Source organism: Cyprinus carpio, chromosome B11, assembly GCF_018340385.1.
Source record: "Cyprinus carpio isolate SPL01 chromosome B11, ASM1834038v1, whole genome shotgun sequence".
Lineage (NCBI taxonomy): Eukaryota > Metazoa > Chordata > Actinopteri > Cypriniformes > Cyprinidae > Cyprinus > Cyprinus carpio.
This window is the reverse complement of record NC_056607.1, coordinates 10533018-10552139: the sequence shown is the minus strand read 5'-3', so window position 1 is coordinate 10552139 and position 19122 is coordinate 10533018. Positions and strand designations below refer to the sequence as shown.

Genomic DNA, 19122 nt, shown 5'->3' with positions numbered 1-19122 from the left:
GTCAGAACCCTTGTCTTTCTTATAAGCAATTTATTTGTTACATGTCAGGAGAGTCTTTAGATGTTTGGTGTGGGATACTAGCTTAAAATATTCTTAATAATAATACTTATTATTTTATTTATAAAATGGTACATATTTCGGTACTTCATATTAGTTTATATTTCAGTGGTTTTGGTTCTGTCAAATAATTAGAATTATTGTATTTTTGAGTTAATGACTGAATCGAAGATTTGCACTAACATTCAATAATATTAATATTAGTTAATATCAGTAATATTTGCTTGTAAAAGAAATGAATACTTTCATTCAGCAAGAATGCAATAAATTGATCAGTAGTGACAGTAAAGACACATGGATAATGTGAGAGAAGATTTATATTTCAATTAAATGCTGATCAAAAATATTATGCAGCACAACTGTTTTTAACAAACGTTGATGGAGCAGCAAATAAATATATTAGAATGATTTCTGAAGGATCATGTGACACTGAGGACCTGAGTCGAAACTAAAATATTCATGAAAATAGAATATTTAGAATAGAACCCCAAACTTCTGAATGGTAGCAAATACTATAATAGCAGAGATATGAGTAACATAGTAGTGTGCCGATCTGAACACACACTATGTCAAGCTCTGAGGAACTAGAGGAGCATCCTCCTTACTCAGCTCTTACTTCATTTCCTCTCTAACACCTCCAAACTAGCCACAGTCAGAAGAATGACGCTCTACATAATGACAAAAACGTGAGTATCCAGACTGGGTTTGATCCTATTTTGTATGCATATAGGTATGAGTCACATGATTTCCTGCAAACCTTTGTCTCCGTGTTTTACTTAATTGCAAAACAGGCTTTTATGTCACCGAGCGGACAGGTTCAGACATGGATGTGGTCAGGTGAGAGGCAGGGTGGCACAACAACCCAAAAGGCCAGTATGTTTAGCTGCCGACTGTTGCGTTGCGTTGGTTGGGAGGATCAGCTTGGTTTCTTGTAAACTGTTTTGCTGATTGACTAACCTGTTTTGATTCAGTTTCCTTCATCCAGTTTATGACTAACAATTTCATGAAAGAACTGTAATGGATTATAATGCATGCATAATTATTGTACATCAGATCACATTATTATATTTTATATAGTATAATAAAATAGGCTATAAAGATAATATCTAATCACTGTTCAGTCGTTGTGATGGAATATACACATTATCTTATTTGGACTCTATTAGTTTGGTCTGAACTCTTGTGGTCTTTTAATTGTATTCTTTGTTGTGACCTTTTTAAAAACTCTGAGATCAGTTAAATAAACAACAGCACTGTCTCAGGTAAAGGTCAAAGAATTAAAGAAACTGTCACCAGGCCTCTAGACAAAACCATGTTATCAGCAGCCAATGAGTCACGGTCAGCCCAGCTCACACGTGAACTCTAAAATTTACACTGATCTGAGACCAGCTTAGCTGATCCCTTGGAATCACACAGGAGAGGCTGTTCCTGGATCAGGGAGTAAGACAACTACCTGACTGTGACATTTACAGTGAAACTCATCCTGCCTTGTGACTTTAGGAGAAACGAAACTACACAATAAAGATGCCAATTTATGTTAGGTATGAATATACGTAGGTCTCTATAAGACATACTCAGAAAGCTCTCTAATTTCTGATCTTTATTTTTAATATGTCATGTCTGCGAAATGTAATTTCATATGATATCAAAATACATAATTTATTTATTTATTTATTTTTTCCTATTTTCTTTTCCTCCATATTTTATGTCTTCATGGTTCATTCTGTACCCTCATAACAAAATTTTCCATCTGGTACTGATGAAGTATTATTTATTTTATATCCATCCTATTTATCAGTAATTAAAAGAAAAGAAAATATAAATACAGAACGTAAAAGAGACACATTAATGCAACAATACAAGACAGTCCCATGCACATGCACCATGTGATGTTCATGTCAGAGCGGGTCACTTCATCCGAGAAAACACAGTGGCTTAGTGGGAGTCTTTCCTGTTTATGGCTCGTCATTCTTAATAGAGTTTGTTCTCCCTTCCCATGATAAAATAAACTCTGACACAGGATGTGAGCTTCTGACTGATGTGTTGACCATCCATGAAAAGCAGCAGTCAGATTTTCATACTGTCCTTTTCTTTCTTTCCCCCCATACAGAGGTTTTACCCAGTCCAGTTTATTTTTAATACAGACACACTGGAATATTGATGGAGATTGTTTCTTGTAGGACTTTCTGAACTAAGAAAAACACTCTATTTTATAATTTTAAATGTATAATGCATCCCAGAGGATAGTGTAAATGTTTCAGGTATGACTGCAGGGTATTCATATCTAGCTATCTGCTTTTACTTTTCATTATTGTGAAACTATTATAAAGATGTTTGTTTTATGATGCCATCAATCTCATACTGCCCCCTAAAGACCACAGAGTTTGTTCAATGATAGACCAGTGCCATCAGTTTGAATAGTTTGCAAAAGCGCAATGAGTTTGTAAAACTGTACTAGTGAGTAAATGCTCACTGTGATGATGTTTAACGCCCTCAACAACTCCTGTAGTCTCAATTTGGCCACTTTTTTAGCTTGTTCCAGACGAATAAAAGTAACAAAAAAAAAAAAAAAATTGTGAATGTGTTATTACTGATGTATTTAACCTGTTTAACTTGGAAGTTTAACCTGCCACAGGAGCAGCTGAAACAGTTCTACTCAGCCGTCATTGAGTCTGTCCTGTGTACTTCAATAACTGTCTGGTTTGGTCTGGCTACAAAATCAGACATCAGAAGACTACAGAGAACAGTTCGGACTGCTGAAAGGATTACTGGTGCTCCCCTGCCCAGCCTCCAAGAACTGTATGCATCCAGAGTGAGGAAAAGGGCTCAGAAAATCACTCTGGATCCCTCACATCCAAGTTTTGCCATCTGGCCAGCACTTCAGAGCCGCAAATACCAGGACAGCCAGGCACAAGAACAGTTTCTTCCCCCAGGCAATCTACCTCATGAACAGTTAAATGTTCCCCACTTATGCAATAAAAATGTGTAATATCCTTATATTTATTTGTTACCACCTCCACCCTAGTACATCCCTGCATCTCACTCTATTCTATTCCATTATCATCTATAGCACAACTGTTCATACAATTTAATTAATTTTCGATATATTTTGCAATATTTGTCTGTTTTTTTTTTTTTTTTTTTATTTATTTAATTTTTTTGTCTGTGTGTTGTTGTTGTCTCTGTGTACTAGAAGCTTATGCCCCTAAAACAAACTCCTTGTATGCGCAAGCATACCTGGCAATAAAGCTCTTATTGATTCTGATTCTGATTCTGATATTTTATGGTGTAGAATAAAATGTCAGACCTTATTTCAGCCATTTGAATAAAAACACATGCAAGAAAACCCACTGAGTTCTGGAAAATTTAACCATAAGTGCAAAAATGCCAAATTTCCAGGTTTTAGGAGGGTTAAGAGTAGTATGCTATTCTAATTAAGCCACAGTCTTTTCCTATTTGTAATTCCATAATTATCCACTCCAGAGGCTGATTTCACAAAACGTTAATAATAAAATTAAGTATATTTTGTATTTACAAAAACATTTAAGAATGTTATTATCTTTGTTCTTAAAATTGTTGCAAAGACAAAACTTAAGAATAATTTGAATTTCTGAAAAGAATATAGCCTTTTAAGAGTTATTTACTTTATCTTAAATGCCCATAGTTAAGATGTTTAATGAATTTATTGGGTTGTTTCAAATATTAAGCATTACAAACAAATACAGCCTAGAAATACTATAATGCATATTACTATTACAAGTGATGTGGATAAGTACTGAAGTGACAACAATTGATCAGTTAGATTATGCACAGAGTGACTTTTTTAATAGATTGGACATTCAGTAAGAACTCTACAAGACTCGAATTGAGACAAAAAAATAAATAAAAATAAATACACAAATTATTAAATGTGAATTCTGACCTCCTGTTAAATCAGTAACAATGAAAAAAGTACATATATGTGAAAACAGTCAATAGTGTACATGTTTAATATCACAATAATCTGAAGGCAGTGCAAAAAGATGGCTATTGAGGTGTTTTTCATTGACTTGATCAGTAAGGCTTTGGCAAGAAGCGCTATATAATCATCTAAGACATTTCATCTAAAAAATTAGATGTTCTTAAGGCAATAGTTGAGAACTTCCTAATAATTTTTAAAAAAAATGTACTTTTGAACATTCTTAGGAAATTTCTTTTTTTTTCTTCACAGAGGAATGTGCACATGCCTACCCACAATATATTTTTGGTGTTGTATACTTGAAAATGATTAAATTTTAGCTAGGGGCAGGAAACCCTGTTATTTAAGATGGGAAACTGTGTATGAGCACTTCTCACTTGCTTACACCACTTGTCAAGAGTCCCTGCTGGAGTTTAGGAGCGATAAAGCATTTGTACGAAGATCTCAACACAAATCTACGTGATCTATGATTCGTTGCCAGATCTGTATAGACATAAAATAAAGGAAATGGAGACCCAGCAGAGACCCTCTCCTGTTTAAGCTCTGCCAACTCGATTTGGTTCACATGCTTGTCTGGCTGCCCGTTCCCCCACAGGCTCTATGTAAACACTCCAGGATCTGCTTTAAAACAGCCCAGAGGAGCAGAACGACCAAATCAGCCACAGATGTTTATACTGCTGCCCCAGCTGCTGCCCTGAACAGGAAGTTGCCATGGCCGGAGCAACTTAAATCATCGCTAAATGTGGCAGTAAATATTTTCTGTTTAGGGAACATGAGAAAAGCCACACTAATTTCTTCTGAAACCTTGTTCCAAGTCTTGAAAGAAGTTCAAGGCACTGGGAAGAGAGTGAGAGGTCAGTAGGACTGTGTTGCTTTCCCATGAGCCTCATGGTCCATAAAAGACCTTGTATCTTATCTTCCATAGCTTCATTAACTTAATGAAAACAATTACGGATCACGAGTCGGCCCAGATGGTTCTTATAAAGCCAGTGCGCTGATCTGACAAGAACACGCTCTGAGAAACATTCCGAGAAATCTGAGAAGGAAACTTTTGTAGGGATACATGAAGACAAAGAAATTCACATCTACACATATATGAGTTTGTCATGTGCTTTAGACAAGGAAAATCCAAAACCATGTCATTCCAGAGGACCAGTAGTTGACAGTATGCCTTTTTAAGTGCGATATGTCACTCAAAAATAAAGGTTCCAATAGAGGGTTTTCACAGCGATGCCTTTTGAAGAACCATTTTTCATTTCCCAAAGAACCTTTCAGTGAACAGTTTTAAAAGGAAAAGAAAAAATGATAATGTGCTAAAAATGTACTTACCCTCAGGCCATTCAAGATGTAGATGAGTTTGTTTCTTCAATAGAACAGATTTGGAGAAATTTATCATTACGTCACTTGATCACCAATGGGTGCCGTCAGAAAGAAAAGCTCAGGAGAGAAATATACACAGATGAAGAACTATTTGCAAAACAGTCCAAAACTGTTCCAACCATATATTTTGGTGGATTTTGATGTAATAAGACAGCAGGTGTTGAACTTTTTCATTGGAGGAAGCATTTTTATGGATTATGGACACATATTTTGGCCAGAGGCGACAATTTTAAGGTAAAACGATTTAATGATGGATTTGTTTTTTTATAACAAACATACAAGTTTTCACCAGACCGGAGGACTTGAGTAATGTGTATTACTTTTGGATTATTATGATGGATTCATCAGCTGTTTGGACTTTTCTGACGGCACCCATTCACTTCAGAGGATCCATTGGTGAGCAAGTGATAAGGCTAAATTTCTTCTTTGATGGCCTGAGAGGGAATACATTTTCAGCAAATTTTTATTTTTTAGACGAAGTATTCCTTCAAAAGAACCAGTGTGAGGAACATTTTAATAATAAAAAATGAACCATACGCTTATAAAGAACATTTTGTGCAATAGGAAGTTTTCATGCATGTTAAAAGTTGTCATAGATGCTAATAAAGAACCTTTATTTTTAAGTGTAGGAAAAGCAATGCTCCCAAAGGAAATCTTCCCAACAGAAATTTGTGTTTATTTTCACTGAGATTAGACACTAAGACACTAGGTGAAAATTGCATCACTCAGTGTACCTCAAAGAGAACTATGGGTACTCTGGGAGCACCGGGAGATGAAATAATGACCTCTATGACACAATTACCTGCTCCATGAGAGGCTTTCAAGATCAGTAATCATCTCATCAAAAACAGATTCCCTTTGTGCTCGCTAAATAAATCCCAGGCTTCTCAGCCTGATGGAAGCCTTCCAGAGAATGAACAGTGTTCAGCAGGTAGTCCACACACCTCATAAAGGAAAAATATGGGACAAAATTGGAATTGAGAGGCCTGATACACAAGAGGCTTACAGGCATATAATGAAGTGCCAAGAGCTGATGATAAGATCACAATTATTCACCACAGGACATCAGGAGACCTTTACTGTGATCAGTAAGCTATGGCTTTGTGTTAGCTGTCTGAGATGAAAAACTTGATGGGTTTTGGGGTTGTTTGCACTCTAGTGTAATGCTGCTTGAGTTATAGTCTTTTTTTTTTTTTTTTTTTTTTTTGAGAACATTGTGATCAAGATTCAAATAATTCACTGAATTTTTGCATTTTAAAGATGTGCCAACTGCAAATGGTATCATTGGATAAGGTTTTTCATGTTTTGGACTGACAGCAGCTTGGGTGGCATTTCTTAGATATATATATAAAAAAATTATTAAAAGATAGATATAACAATATTTGTAAAAATGCATAATGCATTTGTTGCAAATTGCATGCAAATAATGCAAGTGTTTCCACAGTCGCTGAAAGAAATCTCTTATGCTTCACACTGATGCATTTATTTGATCAAAATTACAGTAAAACTGTTAAATGTCATTACAGTTTAGAATAAGTGCCTTCTATTTTTAATATATTTTAATATTTATTCCTGTGATGCATTGCAAAGCTGAATTTTCAGCATCATTACTGCAGTCTTCAATGTCATGATTGTTCAGAAATCATTCTAATATGCTGATTTAGTGCTCATGAAACATTCCATATGGCTGGGCTGCATAGTAAATTTGTGCAAATCATGATGCTTTTTTTCAGGATTCTTGAAAGATTACTGAATTTCCTAAAATACTTAAGCCTTTAGCACCCCCTGCTGCCTGGTACAGACAAACACCTTACTTATAACATTAAATTTTGTGCAAGACTCACAAAAATGTGGTCTAATTCTGCTTGTTGCTGTTTATCTACATTACATGCTACAAATGTTATCAGAAGGCTGAAGATCAAGTTAAGTTTTTGTCTGGCTTATACAATATTTTGGAGTTCGATCATATATTACAAGGCATATATTACCTTTTGTCAGTTCCAAATCTCCTGATAGGGATTACGAATGGAGATTATATATTAATAAAAAGCTACAGTTTATTGTTTAAAATTATATTCATCTGTATAGAGACAAGTAAAAAAATGAATTCCAAAAACAGACACATTTCTATCAAAATTCATTCAGAAAGGAAAAAACAAATCAGACAAATAAATACAGAAGTGACAAATTCTGACCTAAAGATGCTTCAAATGCCAGAAATGCAGGCCTGTTAAAATATGTTGGTGAGCAAACTCAAATAAATAAAACTCTCTTCTATCTCATGAGAGACAAGTTCATTTCAGTGTAATATGAGGCACCCAATAGACAGTGGCACGATTCAGTCTGTACAAGGAAGAGCCTAAAAACACACATAGATAAACATACAGATCTGCTCAGAGTGGCCACTGAGATTTCCACAAACACGTCTAGCACTTAACTTCAGTTTCAGTCTCCACTGAGAATTTCCAAAAGCAAGTGGCATGAAGTGTTCTGCATTTATCACCAGCTTCCTGTGAATCCAGATGGCCCTGAAACTGGTCAGACTCGCACAAGAAAATGTTCTTAGAAATAGACCATTAGGACCACTTCCCTTATTAAAGTTGCTGTAAATAGCTGCTTCCCTTATTGCATTTTTGGCTGGCATCATGGGAAAAATGTCTCTTGCAGGCCTCAAAAGAGAGATGTTTTATTCCAAGAAACCATCCAGAGTGGTCAGACTGGAGGTGGGCTTGCTTGTAACAGGCCTGGAGACCTTCTTCCTCTTGGACTTCATGGCGAGGGGTCGAATCTCAGATAAAGGAGACTGTTGGACATACTAGAGTTAAGGAAGCATTATAAAAAATAAAAAGCTACTTCAAATATTTATGTATATGCATAATGGTAGCAATATAAGTATTTTCACTGAATAAGGATACAGGTTGGATAAATTTGGCTCTTCCTCCAAGTCCATCATAGCCAGATCTTACCTGGAGTAAAAAAAGATGCATTAAGGCAAACTGCACAAGATATAAAAAAAAACTACACTTTAACTAAAGTTTATAAATATATATATATTGCAAGGATGCATTAAATTAATCAAAAGTGACAGTAAAGATATTTATTACATATAATCGCATATTTAGAAACATAAAAGAAAATCTCACCGCCCCTAAACTTTTAAATGGTAGTAAATATGTGCATGAAAATCCAAAAAGAGTTAAATTGCTAAGTTGCAAAAACATATAGAAGTCTCTCACAGTGCCAAATTTGCATGGGTCCAGCATGCTCCCAAATGCATTCTTTCTGAAGAGCAACGAGTTCCTTAACATGGGCCCCATCATGACATCATCTTTAACACGAGCGTTCTGAGGAAAAAAACAAAACAAATGCAAACAATACACTCTCTTTCTAATGCAATGTCAGATTCTTCAACACCAAGATGGGCCGCTTAAACACATACACTATGTCCGAGCGCATTTTCCGTGTTTTTGAATGAGGGCCTGTGGAAAAACAAAAACAAATGGATATCAATAGAAATAATGTGACTAATCTGCATTGTGTGGAAAAAAAAACTCACGCGGAAGGGTCCAAACGCATCTTCTTAGATGGAACCTGAACAGGTTTCTTCTCAACCTGTTCAGGTGTGTTAATGTCGAAGGTCAGGTTGAGGTCAATTTCCTGAGAGTCTGTCATCGGACCGTGTCCAGGAGGCTTCAGCTCCAGAGGAGCAGGGCTGGAAACACAAAAATCAACAACGTCTCTTTCAGCAGCTCTACTGAATAGCAAAAAGGTTTGCTCAAAATACAAACAAATTTCAGACCTTTCGAAGACCAGTCTGCTGATGGCTTCATTAGTGCGAGTTGGAGTACTTAACGTCCGCTGAAGAATTTCCACCTTCTTCTTCAAGCTCTGTGGAACATGAGAAGTCAGATCAAGAGTTCAGAAACACAGCAGAAAAGAGACAGTTTGTAAAAATTGCACCCCCTTGTGGCTGATTTGAATTGTATCTTGAAAGTTTATTTTGATGCATTTTTACACAATTGTAGGATTTTTAGGAGGTTCTCAGTTTATCTTTCCCTTCAATTTCATTTGTGTACATATGTAATTTTTAACCTTAAGGCAAGACACTACAGGTAACGTTTAACTTCTTGATATCACCAGACTTCCCCAGTAAATTACGCACAATATTCTAGTCAACATTTGAAGTGGATCAAAACCTTTCATCAAAGTTGTCCTAAAACCTAAAACAAAATGTGTTCTTGTCTTAGGACAACTTTGATTAACTTTGTTTGATCCATTTCAAATGCTGAGTACTGTACATTAAGACATTAAATTTCACTTTACAAGTTATGAAATGTTATGTTTACAAATGCAAATTAGGCATTAAATAATAAAAATCTCCTGATTTGCATACAATGTCAGGAGAGAAATTTGAACAATGAACAATGTTTCATTTAGTTAACATACTAAAGATACAAAAACCTTTTTCAGTCACTGTATAGTTCAGAAAATACTATCAACAGTCAGAAAAAAAAGAAAAAAAAAATCAACATGTTTTCAGGAATTATTTTTTTATAATCCAGGTGAATGTTATGTGAACAAAACCTTCTGTAAAAGTCTTCAGAGTATAGATAGGATTAATGGCCTTTAAAGATATGCAGTATAATAATGTACGGACACAAACTAATAAAGTGTAATAAAGTAGATAAAATAGAATTTCTAACAGTGATCTCTTTGTCTGCGTTGGACAGGTCGTTCTGAAGTGCCTTCATGTCCTCCTTTGTCCTGTTTGTCTCTGTAGTAGCTTTTTGCAACTGCAGTAAAAAATAAAAAAATAAAAGAATGATAAATAAATGGATGCTGGAGAAAATAATAAAGAAAAATAAGCAATTATACATTTCAAATAATGATATTTTTAATAGATATTCTCAGAGACAAGAAATGAACCTTGCTGTTAGAAGAGATCAGTTCCCTTTTTAGCTTCTCACACATTTCATTTGATGACTTGAGGCTTCCTTTCAGATTGTCGTACTCCCTGGGAATGAATAAGAGGTTTGTTCAAGCTGTAGTATTTGCTCTATGGATATAACACTCAAATATAGCATATGAGGAAGCACAACTGAACTGGTGTACTGACATTGTAAAAGGTTTGAGGAAGTGAAAGTGCTGAGGTTTTAAGTTTTAAACTATATGACCACACTAGGTATCCAGCAGTGAGAGAGTGTATTTGCAGGAAAGTAAAACTTACTTTTTAAGTGAGATGCAGTATATGGACAGCTGTTCAACAGCAGACTGACCAACTCCCATATCAGTGATCATGGCCTCTACCTCTGACCTTTGACCCTGTAGGACCACGTCTAAACTAAAGGACAGAAACAGACACAAGAGAGCACATGAACAAACAAGAAAGCCCACAAATAAATAAATAAATAAATAAATAAAAAATTTTTACATTATAACTAATCAGAAAAGTTAATTTATTATTCTTATTGTTCACACGGGGAGATGGACACAAACGTTTCAGCTCTCAAGCCTTTTTCAGTTCGTTTATGTCATATATAAATTAATAAAAATAATAAATTAACTTTTGGAGTTTTGAGTGTGAATCACTATTGAGTTTTGAAGATATTATCATTTACTCACAGTCTCTCTCTCTCACATACACAAAATCCTGTCTAAGACAAATGAATTTCTACCTCTCATAGGTTTTCATTTTGACTCGGAGTCGCTTGGCTTCCTCTTTGGCTGCCTGCCCTTCATTTTTCTGACTCTCCAAGAAATTCATCTGTTTCTGAGAATTTCATGCACAACAAAATTAATACCAGCATTAAAAAAAAGACTAACACACACAACAGTTTTTCACTAAAATAAATGTACCCGGAGGACAGAACACAACATCTCTTTGTCTCCGACTTCCTTGCGGAGTCTATCCAGGTCCTTCTTCTGCCTCTCAATTGTGTCTTTTAGTGTATCCACTGACTTCTGCTTGTCCCTCCATTCTTTCTCTGGAATGCATAACACATTTAAACATTATATGAATGGATGGATGGATGATTTAAGGATCAATCAAGAACTTGAGGAAACGATTTCAGTCTTACCTTTTACAGACAACACTGCTTTCATGCGATCAAGCTCATTCTGAAATTGGAACAATAAAGCCGTGCAATTCTGTCAATTTACCGCGTTTACAACTCTGGGCACTGAATAAATTCAACAGCACGCTAAATCACCTGTAAACTCTCAGGATCCACTGGCGTCCCATCATCCTCTGGTGCTATGTCGAAGAACAGTTTGTTGATAATGTGCCGCGTACTGACCTAAAGCAGAAAGAGTGAGGTTTCATTTCAGTCCACACCTTCAATCAATTAATTTCATCAATCAGACGAACAAGTCAGTTCTCAGGTTAAGCCAATGGTTTACCTGTTTCCTGCATTGTGGACAGGTTTTGTTCGGGGCCGACTGAAACCACTGGAGAAGACTTTGTTGAAAGGAAAGGAAACATAGAAAGTCACTGAGAAAGGTTATTTATTGTTCAACATCCAAACATTGACATTTCTAAATATTTGAACGTACATACATTAATAATTGGTCAGGTTGCCACATTCTGACCAATAAATTTTCATAACATTATCAAGGCTTTTTTTTTAACAACTACAATAACAATACTTTTATAGACATTGCATGAAAGTGCAATGGCAATCCTGTGTTAATTAACACGGTATAATAATTGTTAAATATTATAATTATGCATATTCTAATATTCTAAAATCAAAACAAACGTGCAGCAGGGTAAAAGGAGACACTTACCAGGCATAATGAAAAGTGTGACCACAGTGGATTGCAGCCACATCTTTGGAATTATCAAAGAAATCTGAGCAGATGGTGCAGTATGCTCGAATGGGCATTTTGAACTAAAATGTTAGACACAACAAGGTCAAGAACTCTATGTCGATAACACGTTTCCCGTGTGTTTTGTTAAATACTGATCTGTTGCGATACTCTGTGCTAAGCGTTTATTACTTCATGTTACTGCTCTGTTTACTCACCCAGATAACGCTGAGACGATCGAGAGGTCTTATTCACACGGCTTTGTTCAATTAAACTCCATTATTATGTTTATATGGCTTGTTTTTGGTTTAGTTTGGAGCTCGTGAGTCGTGAAAACAGTGAGTGAAGCGGCGCGCTTAGTTCAAACGTAATAACTCCTCCTTTTTAATCGCGTCATCAGCATACGACTCCCTGCTGCCTGAGAAACTTACGGAAAACGTATCGGTATAAATGTTAAGCGAGATTTATAAAATGTAAGTGTTTAATTTTATTTGACAGAAAAGCGTGGAAAGTAGCACAGTAGCACTGTAGCAGTGCTTGAAAAAAAAAATGTTCGTGAATCAAAAACCACATTTCCCATAATGCAACTCTTCCGTGATGACGTCTGTGACAGTCCGAGAGTTGATTTTTGACCCAAGAGGAGAAGTCAACAAACACTGATTTGGATAAAAACCGTGTAAGGTATAGTAACGATAAATTGTGTTATTAGGAGTCTAAACTATGTGAACAACATCTGTTAGAATTGATTCAGTTCAAGCTGGGGCAGAGTAAGATGACTTCTAGTGACATTCAACGGTTTTTAAAGGTTTAGCTCCGTGGCTAGTGCGTTAGCCGGTCAGTGGATTTACATTCAAATGAGAAAATCCACAAATCTTCCATATGCGTTCAGTTCCAGGAGTATCTCTAGACTGGCATTCATTTACACTGTATGTTACTGTTTTAAACAGAGAAGGTTTTTAATACAATTTGCACTGAATTTAATTCTGCTTGCATTATCATCATTATAAATACAGTGTAGTTTAGATCCTTGCGGTGTGTGTGTGTGTGTGTGTGTGTTAATATTTTGTAAATAATTATTAATAACATTAATATTGTAGGGATTTTTTAAATTAAGGCAGTGATAATTGGCCCCCTTTTTTAATCTAACAGCATTTTAATAACGTAAATTGCATAAAACTATCTAAATCCATCAGAATAGAATATTATGAAATGCTTTAAAAGAAGAATGAAGTTTAAAGACTGAGGAATTAACTCAATTCTTGTTCCTCTTTTAATGTGTCTGTCTGTAATTTCACTTCCAGACGCTGATGGAAACTTATACATTGTACAGTAAGACCTTCAGAGCTGTTGGGATCATGCAGTGAATCGCTGGTGGTTCAGGACACTGCGTCCTCTCTTCTGCTGGGTCTCTCTCGTGTCCGATGCCAGGATGGCGGCAGACGTCTACAATAAGGGTGCACTCTGGGAAGTTAAAAATGGCAACTTGGTGCCACCAGATCGACTCCGGCAGGACCGATCGGAGAGTCCGACCCCAGGACTGGTGGAGGGGACCGAGCCAGGTTAGTTTCACACATTTTTACCTAACTGTGTAATTATTAGATGCAAATTTGTTCTGCTTTTCTCCGAGATTGTAAACTTTATTTTCCTTGGAAAATTTTTTTTGAACAAGTTTTTATGATGTTTTAACAAAGTTATTAAACAGATCACGCAGATCACTCAGTCGCACATATCCTTGTAATATCCCATTGTATTTCCCGTTGTGAGTGATCTAATAACTCTTATGTTTGTATGTGATGAATGACTAGAATCTCAGAATTAGTTTAGCTGCGTGAATGATTCTTTAGAGAAGTTGAAGTTCGTCACAACGGGAAGTTTCATAATGATATGAAAGTTTCAGCTAAATCTCTTGGAAGATTTCCCAGAAGCCCTTGGGAGTATGTGAGGGCTCTTTCCTGAAACTGGAAAGTTAAGAGTGTACCTGTATTATAGTTTGGTGTATATTTGGATTTGTGGGAATTATTCATCCTAAATAAGTGATTTTTAACACATGTAGTTAAAGCATTTACAGAAGCTTCTCAGTCTCATTTACTGTCCAGTCTCAACCTGCAATTTTTTAAGAGATTGTGTTAAATATCAGTAATAATAGTTATTATTAATAATACAGTTTCCTGAAACTGGAAAGTTAAGGAGTGTACCTGTATTGTTATTTCAGTGTATATTTATTATTGGAATTTTTGTTCCTAAATTAGCGATTTTTGACCCATTTACTGTCCAGTCTCTACCTGCAATTTTTTAAGAGATTCTGGTTAATATTGCTTGAGTTTTTAACATCAAGAGAGCAGGGTGGTAACCGATGGCTAATGTACTGTGTTACAGATATAAACTATAATTTAAAAATTTAGGATCAGTAAGATATTTCATGTTTTTGAAAAATATCTCTAATGCTCACTAAGATTGTATTTATTTGATCAAAAATGCAGTGAAACAGTAATATTCTGAAACATTATTGCTATGTAAAGTAACTGTTTTTATTTGCATATATTTTAAAATGTAATGTAGTTTTATGATAGTGAAGCTATATTTTCATCAGTTATTTTGAAATAGAAATCTTTTGTAATATTTCAAATGTCTTTACTGTCACCGTGGGATCAGTTTTATGCTTTCTTAATAAATAAAACAATATATAAACATAAAATAGTTTTATAACAGCAAAAAGAGATGAACATAAAATTGCTGGAATTTAACTCTTTATTTATAACAGTTCTCTCAAAAGCACAGAAAAATACTTTAATAAACTTATTTTTCTTATTAATTATTATCCATTGACAAGGTTATTGTTGTTATTATTATTTTTTTTAATTCACACAAGGTTTGGTAACACTCATATAATTGATGATCTCATGAATGATACCTCAAGTCGTGTAGTTTGTTGAGCAGAGGTGTGCTATTACTTTTCTTAGCAATGTGTCACTCTTTAACAGGTGCTGGACAGGAGGGTGCCATGTTTGTTCACGCTCAGTCGTTTGAGGACCTGACTGCTGACAGCGAGCCCAACATCAGTGACAAAGCTGCAGAGGTGGGCGACTCGAATCTAGGGAATGTTCAAGAAGACGCTCTGGAAGGAGGTGAGGAGGAGGCGCAGGAGGGAGGTTTAGTGGTTGAACAGGTAGAAGAAGGGAAAGAGAAGGTTCGGAGCAGCAACAAGGCAAAAGAGGAGGATGTGACAAGTGAAACATGGCGGAGCCACAGGAAGCATATGTTTGTCTTGAGTGAGGCGGGGAAGCCCATCTATACGCGCTATGGAACAGAGGAAGCTCTCTCCAGCATCATGGGAGTAATGATGTTACTCATGTCATTTGTAGAGGATAAGAAGAACATCATACGCTCCATCCATGCAGGTAAGGGATATTACGATTTCCGTTTCAAATAAATGCTGTTCTTTGGGAATTTTTGAAGCAACGCAACTGTCAACAACGTTAGTAATTTGAAATGTTTCTTGAGCAGCAAATCAACATATTAGAATGATTTCTGAAGGATCATGTGACACTGAAGACTAAAGTTAAGGCTGCTAAAAAGTCTGCTCTGCCAAAACAGAAATAAATTACATTTTAAAATATATTAAAATAGACAATACCTATTTTTAATGAAATAAAATTATAAATATTATATTTGAAATAACATTTCACAATATTACTATTTTACTGTATTTGTGATAGATACAGTCTTGGTGAGCATAAGGGACTTCTTTTCTTAACGGACCTAAACTTTTGAATGGTAGTGTGTGCATTTTTTGACCAAATGGTTTAGATTATTTATTAATAATATTGATTCCTGTTGTTTATTAATAATATTTATTAATATCATTTTGTTTTTTTAATTAAAAAGCTGACTTGTGAAATGCTTTTTGGCTTTAAATTATGTTCTAACTAAATGCAACAAGACAAAAAATCAAGCAATAAACAAATCTATATCTCTACAAAACTACTGCAACAACCATATAGACATAAACATTTGTGTGTAAACATCTTTCAGATGGCTACAGGGTGGTTTTCCTGCGGAAAAGCCCTCTCATCCTGGTGGGAGTCTCTCGCACTAACTGCTCCGACCGGGAATTGACACGAGAGCTTCAGTACGTCTACTACCAGATCGTTAGCCTGCTCACCCTCACACAGCTGAACCACGTCTTCCAGAACCGGCAGAGCTACGACCTGCGGCGCCTGCTGTCTGGCTCAGAGCACCTCACCGACAACCTTCTGCGGCTCCTCGACCGAGATCCAGGTCTGCTGCTGAGCGCCGTCATGTGCCTGCCTCTGGCCAGCTCGGCCCGTGACATGGTCTCCTCCAGCTTGCAGGCTGCTAAAGCCAAGAACCTGGTGTTCTCCATCCTGCTTGCAGGAAACAGGCTGGTGGCGCTGGTGCGCAAAAAAGACCAGTTCCTGCACCACATGGACCTGCACTTGCTCTTCAACTTGGTCGGCTCTTCGTCCGCCTTCCGACAAGGCGAAGGGTGGACGCCCATATGTCTGCCCAAGTTTAACCCAGCTGGATTTTTCCACGCACATATTTCTTACCTGGAACCGGCCTCGGATCTCTGTCTTATCCTGGTGTCTACAGATCGTGAGGATTTCTTTAACCTCTCCGACTGTAAGAAGCGGTTCTTAGAGCGCTTGCGCAAACGCAGTGCATATCAATCCCTGCAGGAAGCACTGAACACGCCAAGTTATCCAGTCTCACAGGTTGGCATACCTGAGCTGCGACACTTTGTGTACAAGTCTAAAAGCTCTGGGCTCTATACAAGGTAAGACAAGTTTAGTGATGATCATGAAAACATTGACTTTTAGATAGATAGACACATTAAAACATCATGTTTTTATGTAACTTCCTGTTTTGTCCTGTCAGTCCGGACTTTCCAGCACCATACCAGGCAGAAGAGGAGCATGAGAGGCTGATGGGATTGTACCAGCATCTGCACAGCTGCCTGCATCACCCCACACGTCCCCTGCGCTACATTTACCGCTGCACAGAGACCGAGAACCTTTATGCCTTGGTGAGTCTGCCATAAAGTGCAATACAGTGGCATTATTAGATTCCATTCAGAGATTTTGTTGTGTGTATGCATGCTTGAGGAAGTATCCCGCTAATATCACATTTGCATATGATAGATTTATAGCATTATGATTTCTGTGTTGTCCTGGTTTACAGTTTTGTGTTATATAGTCATTCACTTCCATTGAAAAATAGCTTTGGGTTAGGAAAGGTCAAAAGGACAGCTTTTATTTGAAATACAAATGGTTTATAACAACGTTAATGTCTTTACTGTCACTTTTGATCAGTGTAATGCATCTTCCTCTGTAGGTAACAAGTGGTTTCGAGCTCTACCTCTGTTTTAGTCCTCTGGGGACAAAGGGCCTGGCTGTGTCTGCCGTCAACAAGCTCCTGAAGTGGATCAGGAAGGAGGAGGATCGTCTGTTCATACTCAGTCCGTTAACATACTGAGCATGTTTAGGCAGTTCTGAACACCAGAAACACTAGTGAACGTCTGAGCCCAGACTGCTGAAAGCGCAGCATCTGTGACCCTACTTGAATGGATAGGGATGTAAACGGATGCTGTCAGATATTAAGGGCTTGATTGCTATTTTGATTGCTACTCACGCTGGTGAAGTACAGTTGTCAAAGTATAAAAAACAATATTTCGAGATAATTGCTTTTCAAACTGGCCCTGTAACTAGCAGCAAAACACTGAAGGCAGTAGATTAGCACTAACAATCTAATAAATGTTTTTGCACTGCTGGAAACTAAACATCTAGGCCTGTGCTCTTTACTAGACCAGTCACTGTTTAAACTTAACATCTATGGCTTAAATTGAGCCAACAATGAGTAACAAATATTACTAATTACTTAAATAGATTATTGAGCAGTGGCCTTCACATTTCCTTTTTTCCATGAGAAGATAAACTATTTAATAGTTTGAATTTTATGTTTCCAGCCTGGTGACATGCAAATACTGTAAGTGTGTTTTGGTGGGACTAAAAGTATTTCCTTGCTAACAAAACTGGCTTTATCTATACAACAGGCTTTTCATTTTAGAGATGTGACTGAGTAGGTGCAAATGGTGCAAAATACCCGAAGCATGGCTCGATATGAAGAGGAAACTAGAAATGAATTGGTCTGTATAAAATGTCATTGTGTCAAATGTTTCAATGACTGACCATGTGTTGCTACTGAGGGCTTCCCCAAATCCCTAAAGGACCAATCAGAGATACCTCTGAAGTAATATTCTCTTGTATGTTTCATAGATGCACTTGATTGTTAATGTGTTATTAATGCTTTAATTGAAGGACACTGCGTCAGGAGGTCTTCTAATGTACTCACTGCTCATTTATGGTCTTGTTATTCTAGTCTTATAGGAAATCATGCGATAGATAATGTAGAGGAAACTAGGTTGAAATCTGCACATCTCATGTTTCAAATATATTTGATATATCTGGGCTTCATGTTAAAAATAATCAAAAGAAATGAAACGCTTATGAAAACATTACCCTTTTGCCCCCCCTCTCTCTCACTCTCTCTCTCTCTCTCTCTCTCTCTCTCTCTCTCTCTCTCTCTCTCTCTCTATATATATATATATGCATTTATACATATATATATATATATATATATATATATATATATATATATATATATATATATATATATATATATATATATATATATATATGAATCTTGGAATTTTTATGTCCTGTACTCTAATGTTCAAAAGTTTGGGTACAGTAAGATTTTTGAAAAGAAACATTGTGCTCTTATGCTCCCCAAGGCTGCATTTATTTGATAAAAATATTGTAAAGTATCATTATAATTTAAAATAATTGATTTCTATTTAAATATATATTTACAATGTAATTTATTTATGGGAATTTTCA

At 36.2% G+C, this 19122-nt stretch overlaps 2 protein-coding genes across 3 annotated transcripts; one reads left to right on the top strand and one right to left on the bottom strand.

Annotated features, from left to right (window-relative positions):
- Nucleotides 1–7515: 7515 nt before the first annotated feature.
- LOC109069217 (E3 ubiquitin-protein ligase TRAIP-like) lies at nucleotides 7516–12629 on the bottom strand. Its single transcript, XM_042733881.1, has 16 exons — nucleotides 12421–12629; nucleotides 12182–12285; nucleotides 11795–11852; nucleotides 11605–11691; nucleotides 11473–11512; nucleotides 11252–11379; nucleotides 11071–11165; nucleotides 10623–10736; nucleotides 10322–10409; nucleotides 10099–10188; nucleotides 9195–9283; nucleotides 8952–9107; nucleotides 8835–8874; nucleotides 8632–8739; nucleotides 8311–8361; nucleotides 7516–8198 (listed from the first exon to the last, which is right to left on the bottom strand). Exons 2-16 carry the CDS (start codon nucleotides 12277–12279, stop codon nucleotides 8082–8084), a joined length of 1359 nt encoding a protein of 452 aa, XP_042589815.1. The 5' UTR covers nucleotides 12280–12285; nucleotides 12421–12629; the 3' UTR covers nucleotides 7516–8081.
- A 106-nt stretch (nucleotides 12630–12735) lies between these two features.
- LOC109070997 (protein SAND-like) lies at nucleotides 12736–18740 on the top strand. Of its 2 annotated transcripts, none has more exons than XM_042733879.1 (6): nucleotides 12736–12883; nucleotides 13504–13761; nucleotides 15184–15600; nucleotides 16235–17000; nucleotides 17102–17249; nucleotides 17558–18740. In XM_042733879.1, exons 2-6 carry the CDS (start codon nucleotides 13632–13634, stop codon nucleotides 17696–17698), a joined length of 1602 nt encoding a protein of 533 aa, XP_042589813.1. In that variant the 5' UTR covers nucleotides 12736–12883; nucleotides 13504–13631; the 3' UTR covers nucleotides 17699–18740. The 2 variants fall into 2 exon arrangements, with proteins under 2 accessions (XP_042589813.1, XP_042589814.1); XM_042733880.1 differs by having other exon boundaries at nucleotides 12787–12878.
- The last annotated feature ends 382 nt before the right edge of the window (nucleotides 18741–19122 follow it).